Here is a 27,470-nt window from a genome sequence, read left to right on the forward strand (position 1 = left end):
TAATATGAAGCATAAAAGTGATACTAAATAACTTACCAATAAATATATCACTATTAGATGATGTTAGACGACATTGATTTTAATGCTCATCTTCTTAAACAATTATTTTCTGAATATTTTTTTAACCCGCCCTAAAATTGAAATTCTACTAACCCTTTATTTTTTATCAGGTGAAAATGAGGGATTCCTTAGTATCCTTGTTACAAACAGTCCGTCTAATATACAGCGTGTCAAGGTACTACAACACTTCTGAACGAACCAGTTCATTAATGATAAAAATCACGAATCAGATGATCGTGGCCTGTCGAGACTACGTCACAAACAGAGGTCGAGAAACTGTCTGGGGTCAAGATCGAGCAGCTGCGCGATCAAAATTGAAACACTGTCTAAGACTGAACAAGTAATGGTAAAAATCAATCACTTTCTTCTGTTCTGTTTTAGAAGAAATAATAATGGTTGTTTTTGAAGAGCTTACAGAGAAACTTATAGATTAGTTCGATGTTCGCCAGCTGTGACTGAACAAGAGTTTTCCTTTTCGGAGACACACGTGTTTGGGAGGTTCGATTCATTCTGTGATAGAATAAGAAAGATTTTGACCATGTTCGAACTGATACAGGATTATAAGAACCTTTTTGAGAGGCGAATGGAAGGTCTTCTGTTGGGAGAAGGTGCGAAAAATATTTTTTAATATTTTTATTTACTGTGTTTCAATTTTCAATCGCAGTTTCAATTGTGACATTTGCTATGAAGGGTTGCTAATATTTGTGAAGATAAATTAAATTAGTGAGGGATAATTTTGCATTTTGTTGGGATGGGACATTAGAGCCCCAGAAATGGGGAATTATCGAACTGCTAGTTACGACTGTAATTGTAATATTGATAGTTATTATAGCAATTTAACTCTCAGATGATATTTTAGTCATCTAATGGGTGGATTGGAGTTTTAATTTAATCCAAAATTCACGTTCTCTCGAATTTCCTAAATTTAACACAGTTTCTTTTAATATTCTGTAATATTATTTCGATACGTGATGCTCTTCTGTTTGAAAGACTCAGAATTTATTGTAAATCATTTATTGTAAATTTGAGTAATTATCTAACAAAAGTCTTATAGACGCGCATCACCCAATCACAATAATCTATAAAATATATTACAAGAAATATTAAAATATATCTTTAATATTTAACCCAAATTTTTTTATACTCACAGCGTTGGATGATGCGATAAAAACCTTCGAGGAAGCCGAAAACATAGCAACCACTAAATCATACGATTACTTAGACCCAAGAAACGTCGAATTCGACACCGATTATAGTAACTTCATGGCTAAAACAGATTCCCTAAAACAAAATATCGGAAGTATAATAGAAAAAAATTACGAAGACGTCTGGGAAACGCCTCAGGGTATACGATTTTTAACACGATTTGAAAAAGTGAAGTAGATAATCATCAACTAGAAATTCGTATTTTCAATATGATTTACAATTGCTTTTTTATAAGGTGAGCGAGAAGATACCATTGACGAAACTGGACGAAAAATATAATATAGTGGTTAAATATTGTGATCGAGAAGTGGATAGAATATTAAAATTGTTTAAGAGACTGAGAGATGATCCGCCATTGCCGAGACACATGCCGGCCATTGCTGGAAGGCTGACTTGGGCTAATTCTTTGAAGTAATTATTGCAATAATTTTGTTATTAATTTTTTCAATTACATTTCTTGTGTTAATTTTGTCAAATTTAATTTTGCAGTTAATACTTTATTTTGTATTTTATAAATTAATGGAACAAATTTTTTGTGGAAGTTTAAACTTTTTAAATACTTCTTTAATGTAGCACATCATCTGTTTTTGAGAATTTTTATAAAATTGTCAATTTCTTAAATTATATTTCTTGTGTTAATTTCTTCAAATGTAATTTTGCAGTTAATACTTTATTTTGTATTTTATAAGTTAGTAGAACAAATTTTTTTGTGCAACTTTAAATTTTTTAAATACTTCAATGTAGCACATCATCTGTTTTTGAGAATTTTTATAAAATTGTCAATTATAAGAAATTTTGATGAAACAAATTCTGAACGTGCAGTGTTCGACATCCAAAATTCTGCAAAAATTCATCAAAATTATTCTGTTTATTAATTATTCTGAAATAACTATACCAACTTACATTTTAATTTGCATAGAGTACATCTTGATGAACTAGCCACGTCCGTTTCCAACCACCCAGTGCTGAAGACACTTCCACTCACCATGGAGTTAGAAAAAAGATACAACTACGCCCTCGGTATATTAAATCAGTATAAATCGGACATCGCCGAGGTGTGGACTCACCAAAATTCCTGGGTCATCGAAGACTGCTTAAAACGGTAAATCAATCCACCTAAAACATTACACAATTCTAGTAAGTAATTTTAACGATGCAGACGATAAGTCACCCCATCTAAAGTATTACTTAATTCTAATAAACTTTGAATACTTAATAGAAATCCCTATAATAATAATTTTAACGATGCAGACCTCTGCTGATGGTAGACGAAAAGACAGGAAAAATTAGAGTAAACTTAGAAGGACGTATAATGCTGTTACTACGAGAAGCCGATTGCCTGACAAAGCTAAACCTAGAAATACCAATAGTGGCATTAACAATTTTGGCGAAAAAAGATCATTTTACGTTGATCACAGACTCTCTCCAGTTGATGATCGAAAATTTTGTGTTCACAACGAAACGCGTGAAAAATGAAGTGAGACCACTTTTGTTGCCTCATTTGGTTCGTGTTGCATCCCTGCTGGAACCTGGATTGACTACGTTGACGTGGACTGATCCCGAATGGAAGAATTTTTATCAGAATGCGAAGGAGCAGATTAAGGAGTTTGATATCTTGGTGACGAGAGTCCATGATGTGTATGATAACAGGTATGTTAAATATGTGTTGTTAAATATGATACAAAGGTATCACATATGTGATGTTACAACCCATGTTCATAATTCATAATTTTTCATAATTTTATCAAATTCATAATTTTACCAAAACGTATGCTAAATTAATTCAACATAATACAGCACTAACTTAATTGTTAAAACATACAATTTTGTCTAAATTATATTTAATTCTTGAATCTTACTTGAATATATTTAACGTAAAAACAGGTTCAAGTCTCATAACTTAAGGATAATTTTAATTTTAATTTAATATGCATTTGCTGATTGACTGTAGCTGCAAATGTCCAATAAGTATACAATAAAAAAATTAATTATGCATTATAACTGTACCTTCTTTTCATTACATTTACATAAGTTCCACAGTTATCTCACTTAAACACAACAAGAGGGTTAATCAGATCTGATAGCAAATTCTTTCACTCGTTCCAAGGATTCTTCAGGTACTCACAACTATGCAAAAGATCACGTTGCATTCTCTGCCAGAGTCGGATCAGCCTTGGACGATAGAGGAATTCGTGGAGAAGACCGAGGAAATATGCAGACTGGCAGCGGTAGATTTGTATCGTAAAAGTATGATGGTAGAAGAAGCGGTAGAGGAAGTGCTAGACCTTGTTAAGAACGCTGCTGAGAACTTCAAAAGTGCCGCTAATTACAGTCAATTCGATTTTTTTAATATTGAAGGTACTGCATGTTTCATGATTATAATTCTTCCACTACTTTATTTTTATATTTCATCACTTCTTAAGCTGTAACATTTTTTTGGCGAAGTTCTGCAGTTTGATCTTCAGAATTTTTTTCTGAGGATATCGACTCTTGCACAGTGTTCAAATTTTTATTAGACTGAAATGAAGATTTTTATTTTTATTTCATTTGTTAGTGTCACAAACTACTTAATAATAAGACTTCGTGTGTTTAAAAATAATAATCTTTTAATTAAGTATAATGAAAAATGAATATATGCAATATATTTATAAAGAATACAATATGAGTATGATGAATATAATTATAATTTTACATTAACACATAATCTCACAAATATTTTCCTACAACGTTAAACTATAAATTAGCATAACACAAAATAAAATATAAACTCAAAATTTTTAATCTTTCAACAAATGATTACTTTAATAATCTCTAAAAAATTACTATGAATTGTAAAACTTATAGAAGACGAAGAAACGATAGATCAAGCAGCTCAACAAGATTGGTCCCTAGTGTGGAACCTGTTCGACGATCCTCATCAATTATTAACCACTCCCGGCAGTCTGCCGAAAGGTATGCAAGACATGGTACGAAACGCCGTGTCTGAAATGAGAAGATATTACTCTAGAAAGGTTGTGGACGTTCTGATAAAAGTAACCAGAAGCTCGCTAGACGCCATTAGAAAGCGATTCATTCGGGAAATTGATTCTGGTAACTGACTTTGTTCAATAAAAAATGAATTTGTAGCGATAAAATTAATTAATTGTATTCTGAACAGAGGAAACACCGAGTCCGCTATTTTTACTGCATGCTACTTTAATGATACCTGTGGTGACTGTGAAACCTAGTCTGGACGATGTTCAAGAAGCTCTGAGTTTGGTTGGTAAAACCATCTCTGGTGTTGCTAGAGGCGTTTCGCAATGGAATTCTAGGGTTAATAAGGTGAATTCTTGAATTCTGTGTAATTGTAATATGACAAGTTTTCATTGACGTTAAGAAACTTTAAAGAAAACAATATTTAATAATTGTGTTCTAATTTATATTAAATTCAAAGTTTCATTGTGGAATAATCTATGAAATTATTCTATGAAACATTGTGAACTATCAAAGTATTCTACCTCTCAAGTCTGTAATATTCTATCTTTTATTTATTATATTTATATATTTTATTCTATCTTTTTTAATAAACCATGAAATTATTCTATTACAATTTACAATGATGTATTTGTCAGTTAATAAATAATAAATTTAGTTAAATTGATATTTAAGAACTGTTGAAATTGAAACTTCTTATAACTTCACATGTACATATCCTGCAAACTATGTTCTAATTGACAGCTTTTTCAATTATTGATTTAAGAACTAATTACATCTATCCACATTAAAACTCAACTATTTTAGTTGTTCATTAAACTACATGTTTTCAGAATTCCTGGAAACAAGCATATCCAAAAAGAACCTTCGCAGACATAGTAATGCGAGCTCAAATGCAAGCAGCGAAGAAGAAGCATGAAGAACCCGAGGATCCAAGAATTCGAAGACGAAAATTGTTCAAAGTAATTTCCGAAGAGAGACCAAGTTTCCCGGTGCAAGAAAGCAATTTCCACGCGATGGTGATGGACAATAAAGAAGTGATGAAACTGTTGTCCATACTGAACACCTGTATGCAGGAATTCAAACCAGTAATTCCACAAGTTCCTAATAATTTTATTACAAAATACACAGATGAAAATGTAGAGCTTTTTCTAGGATCTTAGTGAATTCATCGACAGATGGAAACCGTACAAATTTCTGTGGAAGAATGAAAAGAGCATGAGGGAGTTGCTACAAATTTCTTTGCCAGAGTTCGAAACCACACTTAGGAAACATAGCGAGCTTGAAGACCTTTTGGCTACGGAACCTGACATGATTATTTTTGGAACCTCTATTGCTGTGTCTACGGAGAAGTTGAAATATGGATTATACACAGAAATCAAAGGTATGGAATTCCCAAATTTCTAAATTAAATTTCTAAGTTGTTAAACATTTAAGCTTAAAAATTTCTTGGTTTGAAAAGTTGATATCTGAAAAATGAAAAGATCTACCTATGATGCACCTAATCTACCAAATCTAATCCACCTAATTTGTATTCCAATAGATAAATAAATCCTCCTCAATAAAAATACTACTAACCCAATACCTCACAACCTTATTTTCACAGCCTGCACCCACAAGATTGGTCAAGCCATGAAGAAGAAGTACCGTCGCGAGATGGAGTACGTATACGCATTGATGAACGAAATGGAGCGAAAACTAGACCGTCAAATCCGCGACCTCGACGACGTACGATTGATCATGGACACCCTAAAAAAGATTCGGGAACAAGAAGTCGATATGGAACTAAAAATCGACCCGATCGAGGAAGCCTTCAACATCGTCACAAGATACGAGGTGCCAGTGGACCAAGAATGCCTCGAACAGGTAGACAATCTAAGATACACATGGCAGAAATTACTAGCCCGAGCTCAACAGAGTCACGTCTTACTGCTATCTCTACAACCTCAATTCGAAGAAGACTTGAGAAACAATTTAGAAAAGTTCAGAATCGACAACGAGATGTACTGCGAGGAGTACAGGTCCTCTGGACCTATGCAACCAGGTCTGAGTCCTCGAGAAGCCTCGGACAGGCAGATCCTCTTTCAAAATAGGTTTGATGGCATGTGGAGGAAGCTTCAGACTTACCAAAGTGGCGAGGAGCTTTTTGGCTTACCTACTACGGATTATCCTGAACTGTCGCAGATTAGGAAGGAGCTGAATCTGCTTCAGAAGCTGTATAAGCTTTACAACGATGTTATCGACAGAGTCAACAGCTATTATGACATACCCTGGGGCGAGGTGAGGTTCAGAAAATTAGTTGGATCAGAAGTTTTATTATACTTAATGTTTGAGATTGAGTGTGGTTTTTTTTAGAAGAGTTACTATGGTTTTTAGTTTTGAAAGTTTTATTTGTAGGTCTTCAATTCATGAAGTAGTTATTTCTTGTAAAAGATAATGTAATATATCACCTAAGATTAACTACTTTTCCTAAACAATTCTGTACAATAAAAAAAGGATCACCATGTTTAGGTAAACATAGAGGACATAAACAACGAGCTAATGGAATTCCAAAACCGCTGTCGCAAGTTGCCAAAGGGCCTAAAGGAATGGCCGGCGTTCTTCGCGCTGAAGAAGACGATCGACGACTTCAACGACATGTGTCCCCTCCTGGAATTAATGGCAAACAAAGCGATGAAGCCACGTCACTGGCACAGGATCGTGGAAGTGACAGGCTACTCGTTCGATCTGGACAGCGAGGGCTTCTGCCTGAAGAACATCCTCGAGGCGCCTCTGCTGAAGTACAAAGAGGACATCGAGGACATCTGCATCTCTGCCATGAAGGAGAAGGACATCGAAGCTAAATTGAGGACCGTGGTGAACGAGTGGTCGTCCCACGAGCTGACGTTCATGACGTTCAACAATCGTGGAGAATTGTTGCTCAGAGGGGACACCACCGCAGAGACGATCGGTCAACTCGAGGACAGTTTGATGGTGCTCGGTTCTCTCATGTCCAACCGATACAATGCGCCATTTCGCAAACAGATACAACAATGGCTCACGGATCTGTCAAACACCAACGAGATACTGGAGAGGTGGTTGCTCGTGCAGAATATGTGGGTCTATCTTGAAGCTGTGTTCGTCGGGGGAGACATCGCTAAGCAACTGCCGAAAGAGGCGAAGAGATTCAGCAAGATTGATAAGAGCTGGCAGAAGATCATGCAGAGGGCTCATGAAACTCCGGGGGTTACGCCCTGCTGTGTGGGGGACGATTTGTTGAAGCAACTTCTGCCGCATCTGCAGGAACAGCTGGAACTGTGTCAAAAATCATTGAGTGGGTAAGATTAATATTTTTAACTTTGGTGAAGAAATTAAATATACAAGTGCATTGATAAATTAATACTTACTTTGCATGATAGAATTTTTTAAAGTTTTATAGGTCAGGAAAATTGTACTTTTGATAAGAATTTTTTGAGGTAAAGTCTGTATTACTTTATGAGGTCTCAAGGAAAAAGTTCTAAAAATTGTACTCAAAGATACAAAGCTTTGAAGTTTTTTAATTCTAACATTGGCTCCCTGTAATTTTACGAAGTATGCAAAATTCTTTGAAAACTAAACTTAGATATTAAATATGATTGTAGATATTTGGAAAAGAAGCGTATGATGTTCCCAAGATTCTTCTTCGTATCAGATCCAGCTTTATTGGAAATACTCGGTCAAGCGTCCGATTCTCATACAATACAGAATCATTTGCTTTCTATCTTTGACAACACACGTTATGTGAAATTTCACGATATCGAGTACAATAAAATGATGGCCATTATATCTTCCGAAGGAGAAACCATCTTGGTACGTACCGCTGCTTATAGATACAAAATGGTGGATGCAGCATATGAATAATAAAAGAGAACTTGTATAAATGTGAATATCAACTGTTTCATTATTTGTAACTACTGCATATTTGCTGTATGCACATGTGAACCTATAACTGCATATTACAATACATTTCATATTATCAAATTAGGGTAATAATTATCGAATATATAATATATTGTATTATTCACGATTAAGTTTGTTAAAGTCATGCAAAATCAGTATATACAAGAAGCTTATAAGTGCTATTTTAAAATATACAAAATATATAAAGTATTTAAAATATATTGTACATTAAGAACCTAATATATGTAAAAATATGTCACCAATGTACAGCATGTATACTCAAGTTAAACTCTGTCAGATTCTTAATGTACAATATTTAGTTACAATCCAAAAATTACTACTTAAAATTTTTACCTAAATTTTTAATGAATAATTAAACTTAATATTTTGGTTTTACAAATAAGTTGGAGAAAGCAGTCAGAGCAGAAGGATCAGTAGAAACATGGTTAACACAGCTATTGCAAACATCCCAACAATCTTTGCACTCCATAATACGACAGTGCTATTCTATGATCAACGACGCGAACTTTAATCTCCTTGGTTTTTTGAACAAAATGCCGGCGCAGATCGGTCTGCTCGGAATACAAATGATCTGGACCAGAGACAGCGAGCTGGCTTTGGCTCAGGCTCGCGCGGACAAAAAGATTATGGCAGAAACGAATAACAGATTCCTCGACTTGCTGAATACTTTAATTGATCAGACGACTAGGGATCTTGCGAAAATCGAGAGGACGAAGTTCGAGACTTTGATTACCATTCATGTGCATCAACGTGATATATTTGATATACTTGTACGTATCTTCGATACCTTGTAAGAAACAATAAAAAATTTCTTTTTTAATAAAGAATTTGAAATGACAAAGATTATTGACCAAAGATTGTTGAACAATAAAGTCATCTTGTCTGTATCTCCATAATATAATATTGTTCTACAATTGTTCTTTTTAACAATAATTGTTAAATTTCACTTAGACGATGAAATGATAAAATGTTTCTACAGTGCCGCATGAACGTACGGTCAGTGAACGATTTCGAGTGGCTGAAGCAGTGCAGATTCTACTTCAAGGAAGATCTTGATAAAACATCCATATGCATAACCGACGTCAACTTCACGTATCAAAATGAGTATCTAGGCTGCACTGAACGACTCGTGATCACTCCATTAACAGACAGGTGACCATATTTTTATAGTGGTTTTTGATGATTTAGCACTGCAACTCTGTCACTGAAGTCAATCAAAATGATTGGTTTTAGATTTCTTATTTTATTCTACAAAATATTGTTGTACTTTCACATACCTGTCATATTTTGTGGAAGCGAGCTTGTTTATTTTATAAACAATCACTGATGTGGTTACACTGTGTAGATGAATATAAAACTTGAAGTATATATAAGTTATATATACATATAACTTATAATGTGTATAATATACTATACATATAATGTATAAAACACATATATGTATAACTTATATATATTATAAGTAAAATTACAACTTAAATGCTAATCGTAGCTCTTAGCTCGATATCGTTTTCTAAAAACTATTCTTTAGAACATTTTTAGAAAACAATATCGATTACCAGGTCACACCACGTGGAGGTGACTACGACAGTGACCCACCCTAACTCCAAATCCCTACCACCCTCCAATTGCAATACCTCATTTATCAGAAGGACAAATGAGTTCTGACTCTACTTAGCTCGCATACATTAACTTAATACTAATTGCATGCGATCACACACGCATACATATACGCTTAACTTATTCTAAACGTCGCAATGTACCTCTTATTCTAAGATTGCACTTGTATAATCAATAATGACGTAAAAAAGCAAAGGGAAGAAAGTTAGAAGAACTTTCTGTCAAAAAAAAAAGAAAGTTAGAAGAACTTTCTGTGAAAAAAGGGGATCAGCATTTTTCGCCAAGTGAACCTCGCCTTCCATGGGTCAAAGGGTAGTCCATAGTGGCTTACGTGAACCACGAGACAGAGATGAACCGAAAATACTGGCAAGAACGAGTGACACATCCGCGGAGGGTCTCCCATTTCTCCCCGCTTGCGTTTGAAGCAAGTCTGACCGCAGAGAGGAGACCCCTGCCGTGAGGCGGCAGATCGAGATGGTTCATCAATCGATCGGCCCCGCAGAGATGTGTCCCTGGCGCTACACCAGCACTTGCAGCTCACCTCTGCCGCGTGTTCACAGCGCTATGAACCCCCAATGATCCACTTGGGTTCGGAACGATTGACAAAAAATAACTGGGTATACTACAAACTAACGCGTACAAAGATTGAGAATTGTGAAGATGAGTGCAAGTTAGAATAAGAGGTACTTACAAGGACCCACCCGCCCCGCCCACGAGCACACTTAACTTAAAACTAACGCACGCATAAAATTCACTTAAAACTAACGCACGCATCCCACGATGATTCCTCGATGGTTGATGTCTTCAATCTTCGCGTATACGCATTTCACACATAAACTCAAGAGAAATCTCAAAACTCGAAGCAAAATCATGATAAGCTTTTGAAAATCTTAAATCCAAAATAAAAATACAAGGAGATTGAGAAACCTCGAAATTCAAGATAAAATCAGAATGCAGGTTGAAAACCTCAGTTCCAAAATAAAATTCTGAAAAGATTAAAAACCTCACAAATCGAAATGATATCACAATGCAATTTGAAAATCTTAGTTCCAAAATAAAGTTCTGGAAAAATTAAAAACCTCAAAACTCAAAATGTAATCACACTACATTTTGAGAACCACAAATCCCAAATAAAATCGTGAAAAGATAAAAAAACTTCAAACTTCGAAGTGAGATTACAATGCAGATTGAAAACTTCAGTTCCAAAAATAAAATCCTGAAAAGATAAAAAAAAAAACAGAAAATCGAATTGAAATCACGAGGTGATTCGAAACTCAAAATAATATTCACGTACGATATGAAAATATAACACATATTGAAAACCAATCAACTAACAAAACAAAAGAATATAGTAGAAGAAATGAAATAGCGAAGAAACTTGAAAACTATGGAGCAAGACATAAAATAGCGAAGACACTTGAAAACTACGGAGCAAGACGTAAAATAGAGAAAAGGAGACTTGAAAACATTGGTGCAAGAAATAAAATAGAGAAGAGACTTGAAACCTTCGGAGCAAGAAATAAAATAGAGAAGAGGAGACTTTAAAACTTTGGTGCAAGAAATAAAATAACAAAAAATCTCGAAATCTTCAAAGCAAAAAATGAAATAAATTCGAATTTGAAAAATTTTATGATCCCACGATGAGACGAATAGGTCCTGCATCCTGTACTCACATTTTCGTTCACTCGCGCACTCACTCATACTACAATACTTATAATAAAAGCCCTAAGTGTGCCTTTTGTTCTAAAATTGCACTCGTATAATGTAAAATTTTAAAAAGAAAAAGGTTAGAAGAAAAAGAAGAAAGTTAGAAGAACTTCCTTTCAAGTTTGGAGCAATTGACAATAAAAATAAAAAGCTATTACTATAATCTAATACGTAAAGATGAGTGCAAGTTAGAACAAAAGGCACTTACAATTTGCGCAAGCTTTTCGCCACATGTGACGAAAAACCTGCGCCCGAGCCCACCCTTCCTCCCACAGCTCGGAATTATTGTATTTTAGATATGAAATTGAAAAGTTATAATCGTAGCTCTTAGCTCGATATCGTTTTCTAAAGTTAATTTCGTGAAAAATATTTAGAAAACGACATCGATTACCGGGTCACACCACGAGGAGGTGGCTACGTTAAAGAGTGACCCACCCTAACTCCAAATCCCTTCCTCCCTCCAAATGCAACCTCATTTATCAGAAGGATAAATGAGTTCAGACTCTACATAGCTCATAGGCTCGCATATACAAGTTCTTTACCACAAGCCAGTAAAGAGCTTGTACCACACACACACACGCACATACATTAACTTAATACTAATTGCATAGGATCCCACGCATACGCTTAACTTATTCTAAACGCCGCACGGTACCTCTCATTCTAAGATTGCACTCAAATAATCTATGACGAAGTAAAAAAGCAAAGGGGCAAAAAAGAAAGTTAGAAGAACTTTCTACTAAAAGAGAAGAAAGTTAGAGGAACTTTCTACTAAAAGAAAAGAAAGTTAGAAGAACTTTCTGTGAAAAAAGGGGACCATTATTTTTCGCCAAGCGAACCTTGCTTTCCATGGGTCGAAGGGTAGCCCATAGTGGCTTACGTGAACCACGACGGCAAAGATGAACCGAAGATACCTTTGGTAAGAACGAGTGATACACCCCAGTTGGCGGAGGGTTTCCCATTTCTGACGCGCGGGCGACTTATACAGAGGACACCCTTACCGTGATGCCCCTTGGCAGTATGGCGGCAGATCGGGGGGGCACATCATGCTATGAGAGGTGCTCCCCCCGACCGGCCCCGCCGGGCAAAGAATATCACTCGCGCTACACCGGCACTTGCAGCTCACCTCTACCGCGTGTTCACAGCGCTATGAACCCCCAATGATCCACTTGGGCGCAGAACGATTGACAAAAAATAAGTGGGTATACTACAAACTAACGCGTACAAAGATTGAGAATTGAGAAGATGAGTGCAATTTAGAATGAGAGGCACTTACAAGGACCCACCCGCCCTGCCCACAAGCACACTTAACTTAGAATTAACGCACGCATGAAATTAGCTTATAACTAACGCACACATAAAATTAGCTTAAAGCTAACGCACGCATCCCACGAAGATCCCCCGATGATCCCTCGATGATTGACGTCTTCAACGATGACCTATTACCTATAGAATGAATAGGTGTAACAATAAAAGGAGGAAACAGAGAAGCAAAAGCAAGATTAGAAACATTGAAATGTTTAGGCATGCACAATTCCTGCTAACATTTAAATTTGTATTAACATTTTCAGAATAAATATAAAATAAACCTGGAATCGACTCGATAAAAACCTGAAACAGATAAAGATTATTAAGACACATAAGAAAAATTGAATTACTTATTTAAAATAGAAATCTGAAACATAAAAATATAATTAGACACATATGAAACATTACTTACTTAAAATAAAAATCAAGACACACACTCACGCATACTGTAGTACATTCTAAATGCCCTACATGTACCTCTTATTCTAAAATTGCACTCGCATATAAAACTTTGTAAAAATTGCAAGAAGATAGGAAAGAAAGTTGGAAGAACTTTCTTTTAAGTTTGGGGAAATTGAGAAAAAGAGACAAACTATTACTACAATCTAATATGTAAGTTTAAAAATTGACAAAGATGAGTGCAAATTAGAATAAGAGGTACTTATAAAGTGCGCAGGTTTTTCGTCACTTGTGGTGACGAAAAACCTGCGCCCGAGCCCACCCTTCCTCCCACAGCTCGGAATTGACTTAAAATTAATGCACTGAAAATAACTTACCAAGAATTAAATTCTGAAACAGACAAAAATTTATTAACATAGAAATTTGAGAAGAGAGAACATGTTAACTTACCAAAAAATAAAATCTGAAACATACAAAATTTTATTAACCAATAAAATTGTACGAGAAGATGTGAAACGACCCTATCGAGAAACAAAAAAACGCAATGAAAAATTCGAATTTAAAATCAATCAACAATAAAACAATTTATTCAAAACCAATTCCTGAAACAGAGAAAAATAATTAACACATAAAATTCGGGGAAATTAAAATCGCGAAGGGATATACAAATCTCGAGAAGCTCGAGATAAAATCGCGAAGGGATATAAAAATCTCGAAGCTCGAAATTTAAGCGCGAAGGGATACACAAATTTTTAATTTCGTAATTTAATCGCAAAGGGATACAAAAATTTTTAATTTCGTAATTTAATCGTGAAGGGATGCAAAAATCTCTAATTTCGTACTGTAATCGCGAAAGGATGCAAAAATCTCTAATTTCGAAATATAATTGCTAAGGGATGCAAAAATCTCTAATTTCGTAATGTAATCGCGAAGGGATACAGAAATCTCTAATCTCGAAATGTGATCGCGAAGGGATGCAAAAATCTCTAATTTCGTAATGTAATCGCGAAGGGATACAGAAATCTCTAATCTCGAAATTTAATTGGGCGGGCATAAAAATCTCGAATCGCGAAGGGATACAAAAATCTCTAATCTCAAAATTTTAATCGCGAAGTTATGCAAAAATCTTTAATCTCGAAATTTAATTGGGAGGGCATAAAAATCGCGGGTGGCTTTGCTCGTAAAAATTCGAGCAAAACGATACATTTTGTATCGTTCAAAAAAATACATGTAAAATACAAAAAAATAATTAGCGAGCATAGTGACAAAATGACTCTCCATCCTAAGATGGACAGCCATTAATAGTTCCCCTCTTCTTTGGCAACTTTGCCGGGGCTCTTCGGCATATAGCCTCTTCTCTCTTCGGCATAGCCTCACGAAAATCACTCGCGAAATTTTACGGTAACTCGGACATTCTTATTTTTCAATTACATAAATTCTCAATTTTACTATCAATCTCCATAAACGGATAGCAGACAATTTTATAAAAATAAAATTGCACCACTATCCATTTATTTCGATCGATAACAAAATCGAAATTTTATGTAATATAAGTTAGTTTGGTAAGAAAAATAATTACTCAGAATAAAAATACGACCAGCGATTCTTATAACGCGCTGTCCGTAAAAGAATGTCCGAGCAGAATATTTTATTTCACTGCACTTCACTTCACTTTATACTTCATTTTTGCAGTCGGATCTAGAACCCGACTGCGACTTACAAACTAAAAGGCCTGGCCTGAACGAACAATCGAGTTCAAGAGATATTAAATAAATTCATATTTAATATTTTTCTCTTCTCGATTTTTCGTGAACCCCCCAGATGCAAGCATTTCACGTGTGAGAGAGGAGGACAGAGAAACGTGAAAGCTTGCTCTGGCCCTACCTACTTAAAACTAACTCATTCACACCAGAAGTAAGCTACCTGCCTGCCTATCGCTATATTTAAAAAATTGCAAAGTTCATTCTCACAAAAACACACTCCACGGTTCTCACACATACCACCCGGGTGCAAAAAAGCCTAATCCTAGGGAGTACGTCCCGGGACGTCTCCGACACCCGAGTTCAATACTACATTCACACTCTAAGTTCATACCTTTTTGCTGAAATCGACCGACAATCGACAGTGAACAAACATATTTCATTTTCTTATTCTTTCAAATATTCAATGTAATATGTACATGTAATAATTTAAAGTACTAATAGAATTTTCTAACTTATTTACTTTATGTAATTTTCAAATGACTCTACTTGCATTTTGTATGCATTTTCAAATGACTCGACTTGCATTTTGTATGCATTTTCAAATAGAATTTTGCAAAATTTAAAAAATAAATCTATAGTTTAATCGACACAAGGTCCACGACCTAACCACACACACACGTGTAACTTGTGTCGATAATTCACTGTCAATTTGTCGATCGCCAAACATCTTAAAACTAAACCGTGTCCACCTGCCCTAACCCATGCGAGTAACATCTAAGCACGCGCATGAGTATAGAGCATAAAAATGAACACGGCCACATGTATTTTCACCTACCAGTTTTCTTCATGTGTGCTGAAAATCCTGAGCTAAAAAACTTGATTAGAAACATGCTAATAAAGTGTCTTCCAGCAAAAATTGACTCTAACTTTAAAAAATGTTCAAAATGGAAAATGGAAGATCACTTTGCAAAAATCTAAGTATACGATTGTTTCATTTTTAACAGATTTGTGATATCAAAGTAAATTTCTAAATGACTCAAACATTCGTAAATAACTTTGATATCGAAATCTGTTTCTCGCGATACTTTCTTGTACATATGTATTTAAAAAATTTTCACGCGTACGTAAAAATTAAAAGTGACTCGATAACTTTATAAAAATGACTCGAAAAGTACTGTGAAATCGGAGAGTCATCCGACTTCTATGTACTAATTTTAATTTTAAATTGAAAAGAAGTTAAAACGCGATGTACAAGAAAACCCTGACCTGAGCTAATAAATGAAATAAACAGTGTGTACGAATTTTGCACGATCGTACAGTCGTGGTCACTATGCTCGCTCAAAAATATAAAAATACAACCAGTTCCCGTGTCGCTTCGGACCATTCGTCCTACGACATGATGGGAACCGGAGGAACCATAAAGCATGCGACTCACCGATCGCTGACTTGCATCACTGCGTGGGAGGCATTGCATCTTAGAGGTTGATTGGCTGATTGATTAGTTGGCAGTTTGATTAATTGGCTGCTTGGCTGCTTTCGTCAGATTTGGATGTGGCGGTTTGGCAGTTGGCCTTCTGTAATCATAAATAAATCACAACGGTTAATTAACTGTGTTTATCAATTTGCATTTTGATTAACATATACGTAAACATATTTTCTACTCGTGCAAACATTCAATAAACTTTTATAATTTTGATGTATACAAGCACATAGAAGCATGCATGCAAAACTAGGTATATTACTGAATTCGGTTATAAATTTGCAAACGTTCATCAGTATATGTCACAACGTGAAATATTGTAAAATATTTGAAAATGTATGTCAAAACACTTGAGTAATTGCTTTAGAGAGCATGTTAGAACGTTTGCAAAAATATACCGGAACACGTAGGTAACTACATTGCAATGCACTAGTAACAGTTTGGTAAAACATTTAAATAACCACTACATAAAGTACACTAAAACACCAGTAACAGTTTGTCAAAACATTTAAATAACCACTACATAAAGTACACTAAAACACCAGTAACAGTTTGTCAAAACATTTAAATAACCACTACATAAAGTACACTAAAACACCAGTAACAGTTTGCAAAACCACTTAAGTAACCGTTCCATAAAGTACACTAATATATTCGTATACACATGCACAATCACTTGTAGAAATGCACTAATAAATTCATAGACACGTGAGAAACCACACCATAAAACGTGTTAAAATATTCGTATACACATGCATAATCACATATACTAATCCACTATTAAACACTATAGCACATGAGAAATCACACCATAAATCTTGTTAAAATATCCGTACACACATGCACAATCTCATATAATGATTCACTATTAAACACCATTGCACATGACGAACCACACCATAAATCGTATTATTACACCCCCGTATATGCACAAATAGCTGATAAAACACACTATGCACTTGCACTAGTACGCTAGGTAACACTAAGATGAGCACACAATTCGATATTTAAATCGTTGACTCGTACCGATATATAACGAAAGGGTTGATCCGACCTCCTTGGCAGCTGCGATTAGACTGATTATCAACGACCTTCTTCAAGTGTAAACCGAGGGATTAACAATAGGCGATCCGCGGTGCCCAGCCAGCCGTGTCGACACGCACCGTTGACGACTGCCTGCCTCGATGCGAACTTCTAACTCTTGCCTAATAATTTTTAATATCACATTTATTTATTTATTTAATAAATTATTATTAAACTATTAAAATTTATTATTTTTTATAATTTTTTCGTACATGGTATTTGTTAATTATTATATTGAAACTTATTTTCTTATAATTTTTTATTTTTTAATTATCTATTTATCTATTTATTATGTTTTTAAAAATTTATTATTTTCTTCATTTTCACGCGTGTATATCTTACGAAATATTTACTAATTATTGTATAATTTTTAATTTGGCGTTATTTAATGATTATGTTGTTATATTATTTTTTATTAATTTTTATAAATAAATTATTATAATTTTTTTTAATTCTACGCTTTGACGTGGTTTTTCGGAAATTGTTATACTTACTTTTTGAAGTATGAATAAATTTTAGGCTCCTTCGAGAAGTATATTGAGACGAGTTGATTTAAATTAACATTTTTATTGAAAGCATTCCCATCACTTTTTACAATTCGCATAAATTTTGCTATTAATGTACGAATGAAAGATTGCTCGGTACAAGGCGATAACATTTTATAATAGAAATTTTTATTACTATAACGGTGTCGTTAGATAATCGATAATGATCTATAATGATCTATAATTCGTTCTCCTTGACAACTAAAAATTTTGTTGCACAAAATCAATATTTTGTTAAAGTTTCCACTTTATTTTCAACTTAAAAACAAGTATGCACTCAGTACTACCAATAAACTTTTTACCCAAGTTAAAATAATAAAAATTAATAAAAAATTTGATGTACTTGTAGGTGCTATATAACCTTGGCTCAAGCATTATCGATGTCGATGGGTGGGTCACCCTGTGGCCCCGCAGGAACTGGGAAAACGGAAACAGTCAAAGACATGGGTAAAACATTAGCCAAATACGTGGTGGTTTTCAATTGTTCCGATCAAATGGACTACCGAGGATTGGGTCGAATTTACAAAGGGTTGGCTCAGAGTGGCTCCTGGGGTTGCTTTGATGAATTTAACAGAATCGAACTACCGGTTCTCTCCGTTGCTGCTCAGCAAGTTGCGGTTGTTCTTGCTGCGAAGAAGGAAAAGAAGAAACAATTCGTTTTCACTGATGGAGATTTAATAGACATGTGTCCTGAGCTTGGAATATTCATAACGATGGTATTAAAAGAAATTTTGATATCTAAGCAAATATTTAACTTTACAAAACAAATTTTGTCTATTTCTACTTATTGTAAAAATAGTTCTTCTGGTTACAAAAAAGCTTGTTTTATGCAGAATCCCGGATACGCAGGTAGGAAAGAACTTCCGGAGAATCTGAAGATCCAATTTCGTACCGTAGCAATGATGGTACCGGACAGGCAAATCATCATACGAGTGAAATTAGCCAGCTGCGGCTTTCTGGAGAACATCACGCTTGCTCGTAAATTTTACACGCTGTACAAACTTTGTGAAGAGCAACTCACTAAACAGGTTAACTTCTACAAAATTTTAGTAACGTGTTTTCGATGAATTAGAGCAAAATTGATGGTATGCTTAGGTTCACTACGATTTTGGTTTGAGGAACATATTGTCTGTGCTCAGAACATTAGGAGCATCGAAGAGAGTGAATTCTAAGGATTCAGAAAGCACGATTGTTATGCGTGTCTTGAGAGACATGAATCTCTCTAAATTGATAGGTAACTTAAGTCTATTATGTAACAGAAATAAAAAGTTAATTAATAAAAGGTGGTTAAAGTACATTTCTTATTTTTTTTTTTAATATGTAGATGAAGATGAACCCCTCTTCATTTCTTTGGTAGCGGATCTGTTTCCCAATCAAGCTCTCGAAAAGACTTCTTACCCAGAGTTAGAAGCTGCAATCAATGACCAAGTGGAAGAGGCTGGTTTGATATACCATCCACCATGGGTTCTAAAATTGATACAATTGTACGAAACACAGAGAGTACGGCATGGTATAATGACTTTGGGCCCGACTGGAGCTGGGAAAACAACTTGCATACATATTTTGATGAAGGCTTTAACTCAATGCGGTGACTTTCACAGGTAATCTTAATATTTGTGAGATAATTTATGCGTTAACTTAAGTTTAATAAATTTTAAACATTTCACTAAGAAAATAAGAACATTTACTACTAAATTCAGTAAAGCAACTTTTAGCAGTAAATGAAAAGGAGTTCCTCGTGCAAAAAATTTCAATTGAATGTGCATCAAACTTCGATTAAAAACAGAAGTAAATTTTTAGTTGATGCAACAAGAAAATTAACAATAACACGTTTGAATATCACTAAAAATATCTTTTCGTTGATCAAAAAATACTTTCACAGAGAGATGAGAATGAATCCAAAGAGCATAACAGCCGCCCAGATGTTCGGCCGTCTAGATGTCGCCACAAACGACTGGACAGATGGAATATTCTCAGCTCTATGGCGCAAAACCCTAAAATTAAAAGAAGGAGAGCACGTATGGTTGGTTCTCGACGGTCCCGTTGACAGCATCTGGATCGAGAACTTAAATTCCGTATTAGACGATAATAAAACATTGACTCTGGCAAATGGCGATCGTTTACCGATGGCTTCCACTTGCAAAATAATTTTCGAACCCCATAACATCGACAATGCTAGTCCTGCCACGGTGTCTCGTAATGGAATGGTGTACATGAGTTCTTCGGGGTTGGATTGGAACCCTGTGGTGACTGCTTGGTTAAAAACCCGATCGACTTTGGAGCAGGAAGTTTTTGGTCAATGTTTTGCTGATTCTTTTGCTCAGGTTAAATTTATTTATACTTGTAGATTGTACTTAGACATTCTTCTAAATCCTTCTGAACTTTCCTTGAAATCGAAATGGGTCAATATTGAGTTGGTAGCGGGCAGGTAGGGAACGGACAGATATCAAGCGGTCAGTTACGGAACGGGCAGTCGTCGAGTGAACAAGTATCGAGAGTATTGAACGTTTCGATATTATATAAAACCATCAAGTAAAAATTGAAATCTACCATTTTCTATAGATTTTGGGAAAAATTAGGGAAATTTAACAATGCTCTATTTTCGAACAAAAAGAGATAGAATTCATAAAGAAAAGTATAAAAAATCTTCATTGCACATGACTGTATACACCATTAACATCACACAATTCTCAACTGTGATTACAATTAAAGTATCGCAATTACAGATTTATTCCTGGGGCACTCAAGTTCTAACGTTAACCATAGACGTCTTACAATGCAACATCGTGCAACAGATGCTCTGTCTCCTCGAAGGTCTAGTTCCTCCCGAAACGTCCGTAGAAAACGAAGACGACGAAGAAACGGAAGAAGAGAAACGTCAGCCGATGACTCTGGAACATTTGCAGCGTTTCTACACGTTCGCATTAATATGGGGCATGGGAGCACTGCTAGAAACCACGGACAGAGGAAAGTACGATCAATATCTTCGCGAAAACTTCAGCAACCTGGACTTGCCAAGCTCGGAGAAGTTTCCCGAAGCGAAACTGTTCGATTTCTATGTCACGGACAAGGGTAAATGGGACACGTGGACGAGCATGGTGACCAACTACGTCTATCCAGAGTACTCGACACCCGATTACAGCAATGTTCTGGTTCCGATTCCTGATAACGTGAGGATACAGTACTTGATCGACCTAATAGGGCGACAGGACAAGGCCGTGTTGCTGATAGGCGAGCAAGGCTCTGCTAAAACGGTGATGATGAAGTCGTACATGAAGAAGGCTAACCCAGAAACCACGTTGAGTCGCTCGTTCAACTTCAGTTCAGCCACGAGTCCGTTCCAGTTCCAGAAGACCATCGAGAGCTACGTGGAGAAACGCCTGGGTAACACGTTTGGACCGCCAGGTGGTAAGAAGATGATGGTGTTCGTTGACGACATTAACCTACCGCAGATAAACGAGTGGGGTGATCAAGTCACTAATGAAATCGTACGTCAAACTATGGACATGAAAGGATTTTACTCTCTCGAGAAGCCTGGAGATTTCACCAGCATCGTGGATATGACGTTCCTGGCCGCCATGTGCCAACCTGGAGGCGGGAGAAACGATATTCCATCCAGGTTGAAGAGGCAGTTCTGTATTTTCAATTGCACGTTGCCTGATAAGGCGTCCATCGACCGAATATTTAGCGTCCTCGGCGAAGGTCACTACAATACCAAGAGAGGATTTTCGGTGGAAATCAGAAACCTCGTTAAAAAGATGGTTCCTTTGACCAGAATACTGTGGGAAAGAACCAGAAATAACTTACTACCCACACCAGCTAAGTTTCATTATGTCTTTAATCTACGAGATCTGTCGCGAATTTGGCAGGGTATGGTCGGTACACTATCCACGGTGATTGACAAGGAGAATGTCCTGATGCTGTTGTGGAAACACGAGTGCAGTCGCGTGTTCAGCGATAGGTTCACCATACAAACGGATAAGGAATGGTTTGGGGATGAAATAGTTAGAGTTGTGAATGAGATGCTGGGGGAGAGATATGTGAACATGCTGGATCAGGACCCTGCGTTCGTAGACTTCATGAGGTAATTAAATGTAATAGAGTATCTATTAGAGTATCTACATAGAGTTATATGCTGGAACATTGTACCAACTTTAAGTGGACTCTGAATATCGATTAAGGTCTATATATTTTTAGGGACGCTCCCGAACCTACTGGCGAAGAGGGTGAGGACACAGACGTCGAGTTGCCAAAGGTATACGAACCAGTCTACGACGACCAGATCCTCAGGGACAGATTAGAAATGTTCTTATCGCAATTCAACGAGATGCAAAGAGGTTCTGGAATGGACCTAGTCTTCTTTCCGGACGCCATGCTGCACTTGGTCAAGATATCCCGAGTGATTAGACACCCAAAAGGAAACGTGATGCTGGTAGGAGTCGGTGGTTCCGGGAAACAGAGTCTCACAAAGTTATCCTCCTTCATCGCGGGCTACAAAACGTTCCAAATTACTTTGACGAGGTCTTACAACGTAGCAAACTTCTTAGAAGACTTGCGGTATCTGTATAGAACTTGTGGAGCTCAAGGAAAGGGAACCACCTTCATATTCACCGACCTGGACATAAAAGAAGAGGGCTTCTTAGAATACCTCAACAACATTCTGAGTTCAGGAGTGATCAGCAATTTATTTACACGCGATGAACAGCAAGAAATTATTTCCGAATTAACACCTATCTTAAGACGCGAGAACCCGAAGAGGTCCATCAACAATGAACTTGTAATGGACTTCTTTCTTCAGAGAACGTGTCAGAATCTGCATGTAGTGTTCTGTTTCTCTCCAGTCGGTGAAAAGTTCCGAAATCGCGCCCAACGTTTTCCGGCACTGATATCTGGATGTACAATCGACTGGTTCCAACCTTGGCCCAAGGACGCGTTGATATTAGTCGCCAAACACTTTCTGCACGACTTCAGCATCGCCTGCACCGACGAAGTGAAAAACGAGTTGGTAAACGCGTTAGGATCCATACAGGACATCGTTTCGAATACGTCGACAGAGTACTTCCAAAGATTCAGACGTGCCACCCACGTCACGCCGAAATCGTACCTGAACTTCATCGGTGGCTACAAGAACATTTACCAGAGCAAGCAGCACGAGCTTGGAGAAGGAGCCAAAAGAATGGACACCGGTTTAGCAAAACTGGAAGAAGCGTCGATATCGGTGGAAATCCTGAAGAGAGACCTTGCCGTGATGGAAAAAGACTTGGTCCAGGCGTCCGAGAAGGCTGAAACCGTCCTCCAGGAGGTGACCGAAAGAGCAATGCAGGCGGAGGCGTTCAAAAACCAGGTGCAGAAAGTAAAAGAAAAGGCTGAGCAATTGGTAGCCTGCATAGCTGAAGAGAAGGCGCTTGCTGAACAGAAGTTAGAGGCTGCCAAGCCAGCACTGGAGGAGGCAGAGGCTGCTCTGAACACTATCAAACCCGCCCACATAGCTACCGTGAGAAAATTGGGCAGACCACCACACCTCATTATGAGGATCATGGATTGCGTGTTAATTTTGTTCCAAAGAAAGATCGGATCGGTCGTTCCAGACGCTACTGCTCTCTGTCCGAAACCTTCCTGGTCAGAATCCCTGAAGATGATGGCCAGTACAACGTTTTTATTGCAGCTACAAAATTACCCGAAGGACATCATCAACAACGAGATGGTCGAACTGCTGCAACCTTACTTCAAAATGGAGGATTACAACATGGAGACAGCCAGACGAGTCTGCGGTGATGTAGCAGGATTGTTATCTTGGACGAAGGCTATGGCTTTCTTTCATTCGGTCAACAAAGAGGTACTTCCTCTGAAAGCTAACTTAGCCTTGCAGGAGGCTAGGCTCAAAGTAGCAATGGAGGATCTGGCGAACGCAGAGAGAGAGCTTTCTGAAAGGGAGATGGCACTGCAGGCGGTTAAAGAACAATACGACTCGGCCGTGTCTGAAAAACAGAGACTGACTGAAGCTGCAAACGTTTGTCTCCGAAAGATGACCGCTGCGACTGCACTGATCAATGGTCTGGGTGGCGAGAAGATACGCTGGACCGAACAAAGCAGCGAGTTCAAGGTGCAACTAGGTCGACTAGTCGGTGACGTTCTACTGGCTACAGGTTTCTTGTCTTACTGTGGACCGTACAATCAGCAGTACAGAGCTAGCTTGGTGTCTTCGTGGATGAACATTCTGGCGACTAAAGACATTCCCTTCACCACGAACCTGAATATCACGATCATGCTCGTGGACAGCGCGACCATGTCCGAGTGGACACTTCAAGGATTGCCAAACGACGAGTTGTCCGTGCAGAATGCGCTGATCGTGACTAAGTCCTCTTCGTATCCTCTGTTGGTGGATCCTCAGAACCAGGGAAAAATGTGGATTAAGAATAAGGAGTGCATGAACGAGTTGCAGATAACCTCTCTGAATCACAAGTACTTCAGGACTCATCTCGAAGACAGTCTTTCCTTAGGCAGACCATTGCTGATCGAGGACATTGCTGAGGAGCTAGATCCAGTTCTCGATAACGTGCTCGAGAAGAATTTCATCAAGTCCGGTTCTATCGAGAAAGTGATCGTTGGCGACAAGGAGTGCGACGTGATGCCTGGCTTCATGTTGTACATCACCACGAAGTTACCAAACCCGGCGTACAGTCCGGAGATCTCGGCTAAGACGTCGATAATCGACTTCACTGTCACCATGCTGGGTTTAGAGGATCAATTACTAGGGAGAGTGATACTCATGGAGAAGGCAGACCTTGAAGCAGAGAGGGTGGCTCTCTTCGAATCCGTCATGACGAATCAAAGATCAATGAAGGAACTCGAGAGCACCCTTCTACATCGACTGACATCCTCCGAGGGTTCTTTGGTAGACGATGAAGCGCTGATTAATGTCCTCAGGGAAACTAAAGTGACGGCGGAGTCGGTCAACGAAAAGCTGAAAGTGTCAGCCCTGACGGAGAAAAAGATCACCTTGGCTCGCGAGGAATTTCGAGCAGTGGCTTCGAGAGGATCTATTCTCTACTTCCTGATCGTAGAAATGAGTAACGTCAACGTGATGTACCAGAACTCGCTCAGACAGTTCTTGACCATATTCGATAACTCCATCACGAAGTCCACGAAAAGTCCCATCACCAACGAACGTATAAACATTATTCTTCGTCATCTGACCTACGAAGTGTGGGCCTTCACTTTGAGGAGTCTGTACGAACGACATAAATCACTGTTCACGTTGATGCTGGCTATGAAGATAGACTGTCACCGAGGCGCGATCTCCCACGCAGAGTTCAATGCCTTCATAAAAGGAGGCGCATCGTTAGATCTGAACGCGGTTGTTCAGAAACCGTTCAAATGGATCCTAGACATAACCTGGTTGAACCTGGTCGAAATCAGCAAATTGGAGACTTTCTCGGATATCTTAATGAAGATCGAGTTTAACGAGAAAGAGTGGCGAGTGTGGTACGAGAAAGAGAAACCCGAAGAAGAGGAGCTACCCTGTAGTTATCAGAAGAAACTGGACGTGTTTAGAAAGCTGCTTCTGATCAGGTCGTGGAGTCCTGACAGAACTTTGTCTCAAGCTAAGAGATACGTGATCGAATCTTTAGGGAAGGAGTATGGAGAAGCCAAGATCTTGGACTTGGAGGCCACTTGGTTAGAATCTGAAGTTAGGACTCCGCTTATATGCATACTGTCCATCGGATCAGATCCCAGTCCTCAGATAACGGCATTGGCAAAGCAGAAGTCTATTCGTAAGCGGATTAAACATCAAGTGGACTAGACAGTTATTTAGAATGCACCATGATTTTTGTTACAGAACTGAGGTCAGTGTCTATGGGCCAGGGTCAAGAATTTCATGCTCGACGACTGATCTCTGATGCTATGAACACCGGCAGCTGGGTATTGCTGCAAAACATTCATCTGTCTCTTCCTTTCTGCACGGAAGTCATGGACGTTCTTGTTGAAACGGAAACTGTACATGAAGCATTCAGACTTTGGATGACCACCGAAGTACATTCTCAGTTCCCCATTGGCCTACTGCAGGTACTTTTCAAGCTCGATCATGACCAATATGTATTACAATTAACTTTTATTGTATGATAATGTATATGTATGGTACGATAATAATTTTCTTCTTTCTTATAACACATAGATGGCCATCAAGTTCACAAACGAACCTCCACAAGGTATCAGAGCAAGTTTAAAAAGAACCTATCAAGGTGTAACGCAAGACACGCTGGATTACAGTACTCAGTCACAATGGCCACCTCTGTTGTACGCCGTTGCGTTTCTACACACAGTTGTTCAAGAACGCCGGAAATTTGGTCCTCTCGGTTGGAACATTCCGTATGAATTTAATCAAGCTGACTTTGCTGCCTCCGTCCAATTTATACAGAACCATTTGGACGATATGGATCCCAAAAGAGGAGTGTCATGGCCGACTGTTTGCTACATGCTTGGAGAGGTCTGCTTACTGTTACGTAGAATAAGAATATATGAGCGTTATTACAAATTAATATATGCATTGTCATAGATTGTTATAAGTATCATAGGTTAATACAGGTAATATTACGATCCCAAACTTAAGAGTTTATTATATTCATTTGCGTCCACAGGTTCAGTATGGCGGCAGAGTAACCGATGACTTCGACAAGCGATTGTTGACTACGTTTACACACGTATGGTTTTGCGACGTACTTTTACGATCTGGATTCGAATTCTACCGTGGATACAAAGTACCCCAAACAAAGAACCTTCAAGGATATTTGAACTACATCGATTCTCTGCCGGCGACGGACACTCCGGAAGTGTTCGGCCTGCACCCGAACGCGGACATCACCTACCAAATAAACACGGCCAAAGGAATACTCGATACTATATTGAGCGTGCAGCCGAAAGAAGGTGGTGCACAAGGCGGTGAAACCAGAGAGAATGTTGTGTACAAACTCGCTAGCGATATGCTTGAAAAATTACCGAAACAGTACAACTCTTTCGAAGTGAAAGAGGCGCTTCAACGAATGGGTGCTCTGCTGCCGATGAACATATTCTTGCGTCAGGAAATCGACAGGTATAGTTTTCCCTGTTTCACATGAACAAATTTGTTTATTAGCGATAGTTCTTCAGGATCACTAGAGTCATCAAAGAGGTGCGCAGCACGTTGGTAGATCTGAAGCTGGCTATCGAAGGTACCATCGTGATGAGTCAAGGCTTGCGTAAATCGTTGGACTCGATGTATGATGCTCGTATACCGGAGAAATGGCTGAAAATATCTTGGGAATCGGCAACACTTGGATTTTGGTACACGGAACTGCTAGAACGGGACCATCAGTTCCGACAATGGTGCGTTCATGGTCGACCTAAAGTCTTCTGGATGACCGGCTTCTTCAATCCTCAAGGATTTTTAACTGCCATGCGACAAGTTAG

At 37.7% G+C, this 27,470-nt stretch overlaps 1 protein-coding gene across 1 annotated transcript in view; it reads left to right on the top strand.

The window, feature by feature from the left end:
* The window catches only part of Dhc1 (dynein axonemal heavy chain 1), a 32,196-nt gene that overhangs the window by 3,554 nt on the left and 1,172 nt on the right, over positions 1-27,470 (top strand). Inside the window, exons 7-33 of the mRNA XM_076532175.1 lie at positions 171-400; positions 469-668; positions 1,211-1,434; positions 1,502-1,677; positions 2,186-2,368; positions 2,518-2,916; positions 3,374-3,624; positions 4,111-4,356; positions 4,424-4,587; positions 5,073-5,327; positions 5,395-5,623; positions 5,846-6,519; positions 6,751-7,556; positions 7,860-8,067; positions 8,562-8,948; positions 9,158-9,330; positions 18,373-18,739; positions 18,857-19,051; positions 19,119-19,257; positions 19,348-19,624; positions 19,906-20,347; positions 20,750-22,107; positions 22,221-25,798; positions 25,864-26,090; positions 26,200-26,511; positions 26,663-27,114; positions 27,171-27,465. Coding sequence (XP_076388290.1) covers positions 171-400; positions 469-668; positions 1,211-1,434; positions 1,502-1,677; positions 2,186-2,368; positions 2,518-2,916; positions 3,374-3,624; positions 4,111-4,356; positions 4,424-4,587; positions 5,073-5,327; positions 5,395-5,623; positions 5,846-6,519; positions 6,751-7,556; positions 7,860-8,067; positions 8,562-8,948; positions 9,158-9,330; positions 18,373-18,739; positions 18,857-19,051; positions 19,119-19,257; positions 19,348-19,624; positions 19,906-20,347; positions 20,750-22,107; positions 22,221-25,798; positions 25,864-26,090; positions 26,200-26,511; positions 26,663-27,114; positions 27,171-27,465 — 12,447 coding nt within the window. The remainder of the gene's footprint in view (positions 1-170; positions 401-468; positions 669-1,210; positions 1,435-1,501; positions 1,678-2,185; positions 2,369-2,517; positions 2,917-3,373; positions 3,625-4,110; positions 4,357-4,423; positions 4,588-5,072; positions 5,328-5,394; positions 5,624-5,845; positions 6,520-6,750; positions 7,557-7,859; positions 8,068-8,561; positions 8,949-9,157; positions 9,331-18,372; positions 18,740-18,856; positions 19,052-19,118; positions 19,258-19,347; positions 19,625-19,905; positions 20,348-20,749; positions 22,108-22,220; positions 25,799-25,863; positions 26,091-26,199; positions 26,512-26,662; positions 27,115-27,170; positions 27,466-27,470) is intronic.

The sequence above is a fragment of the Megachile rotundata genome, chromosome 5 (assembly GCF_050947335.1).
Source record: "Megachile rotundata isolate GNS110a chromosome 5, iyMegRotu1, whole genome shotgun sequence".
In the NCBI taxonomy this organism is placed as follows: domain Eukaryota; kingdom Metazoa; phylum Arthropoda; class Insecta; order Hymenoptera; family Megachilidae; genus Megachile; species Megachile rotundata.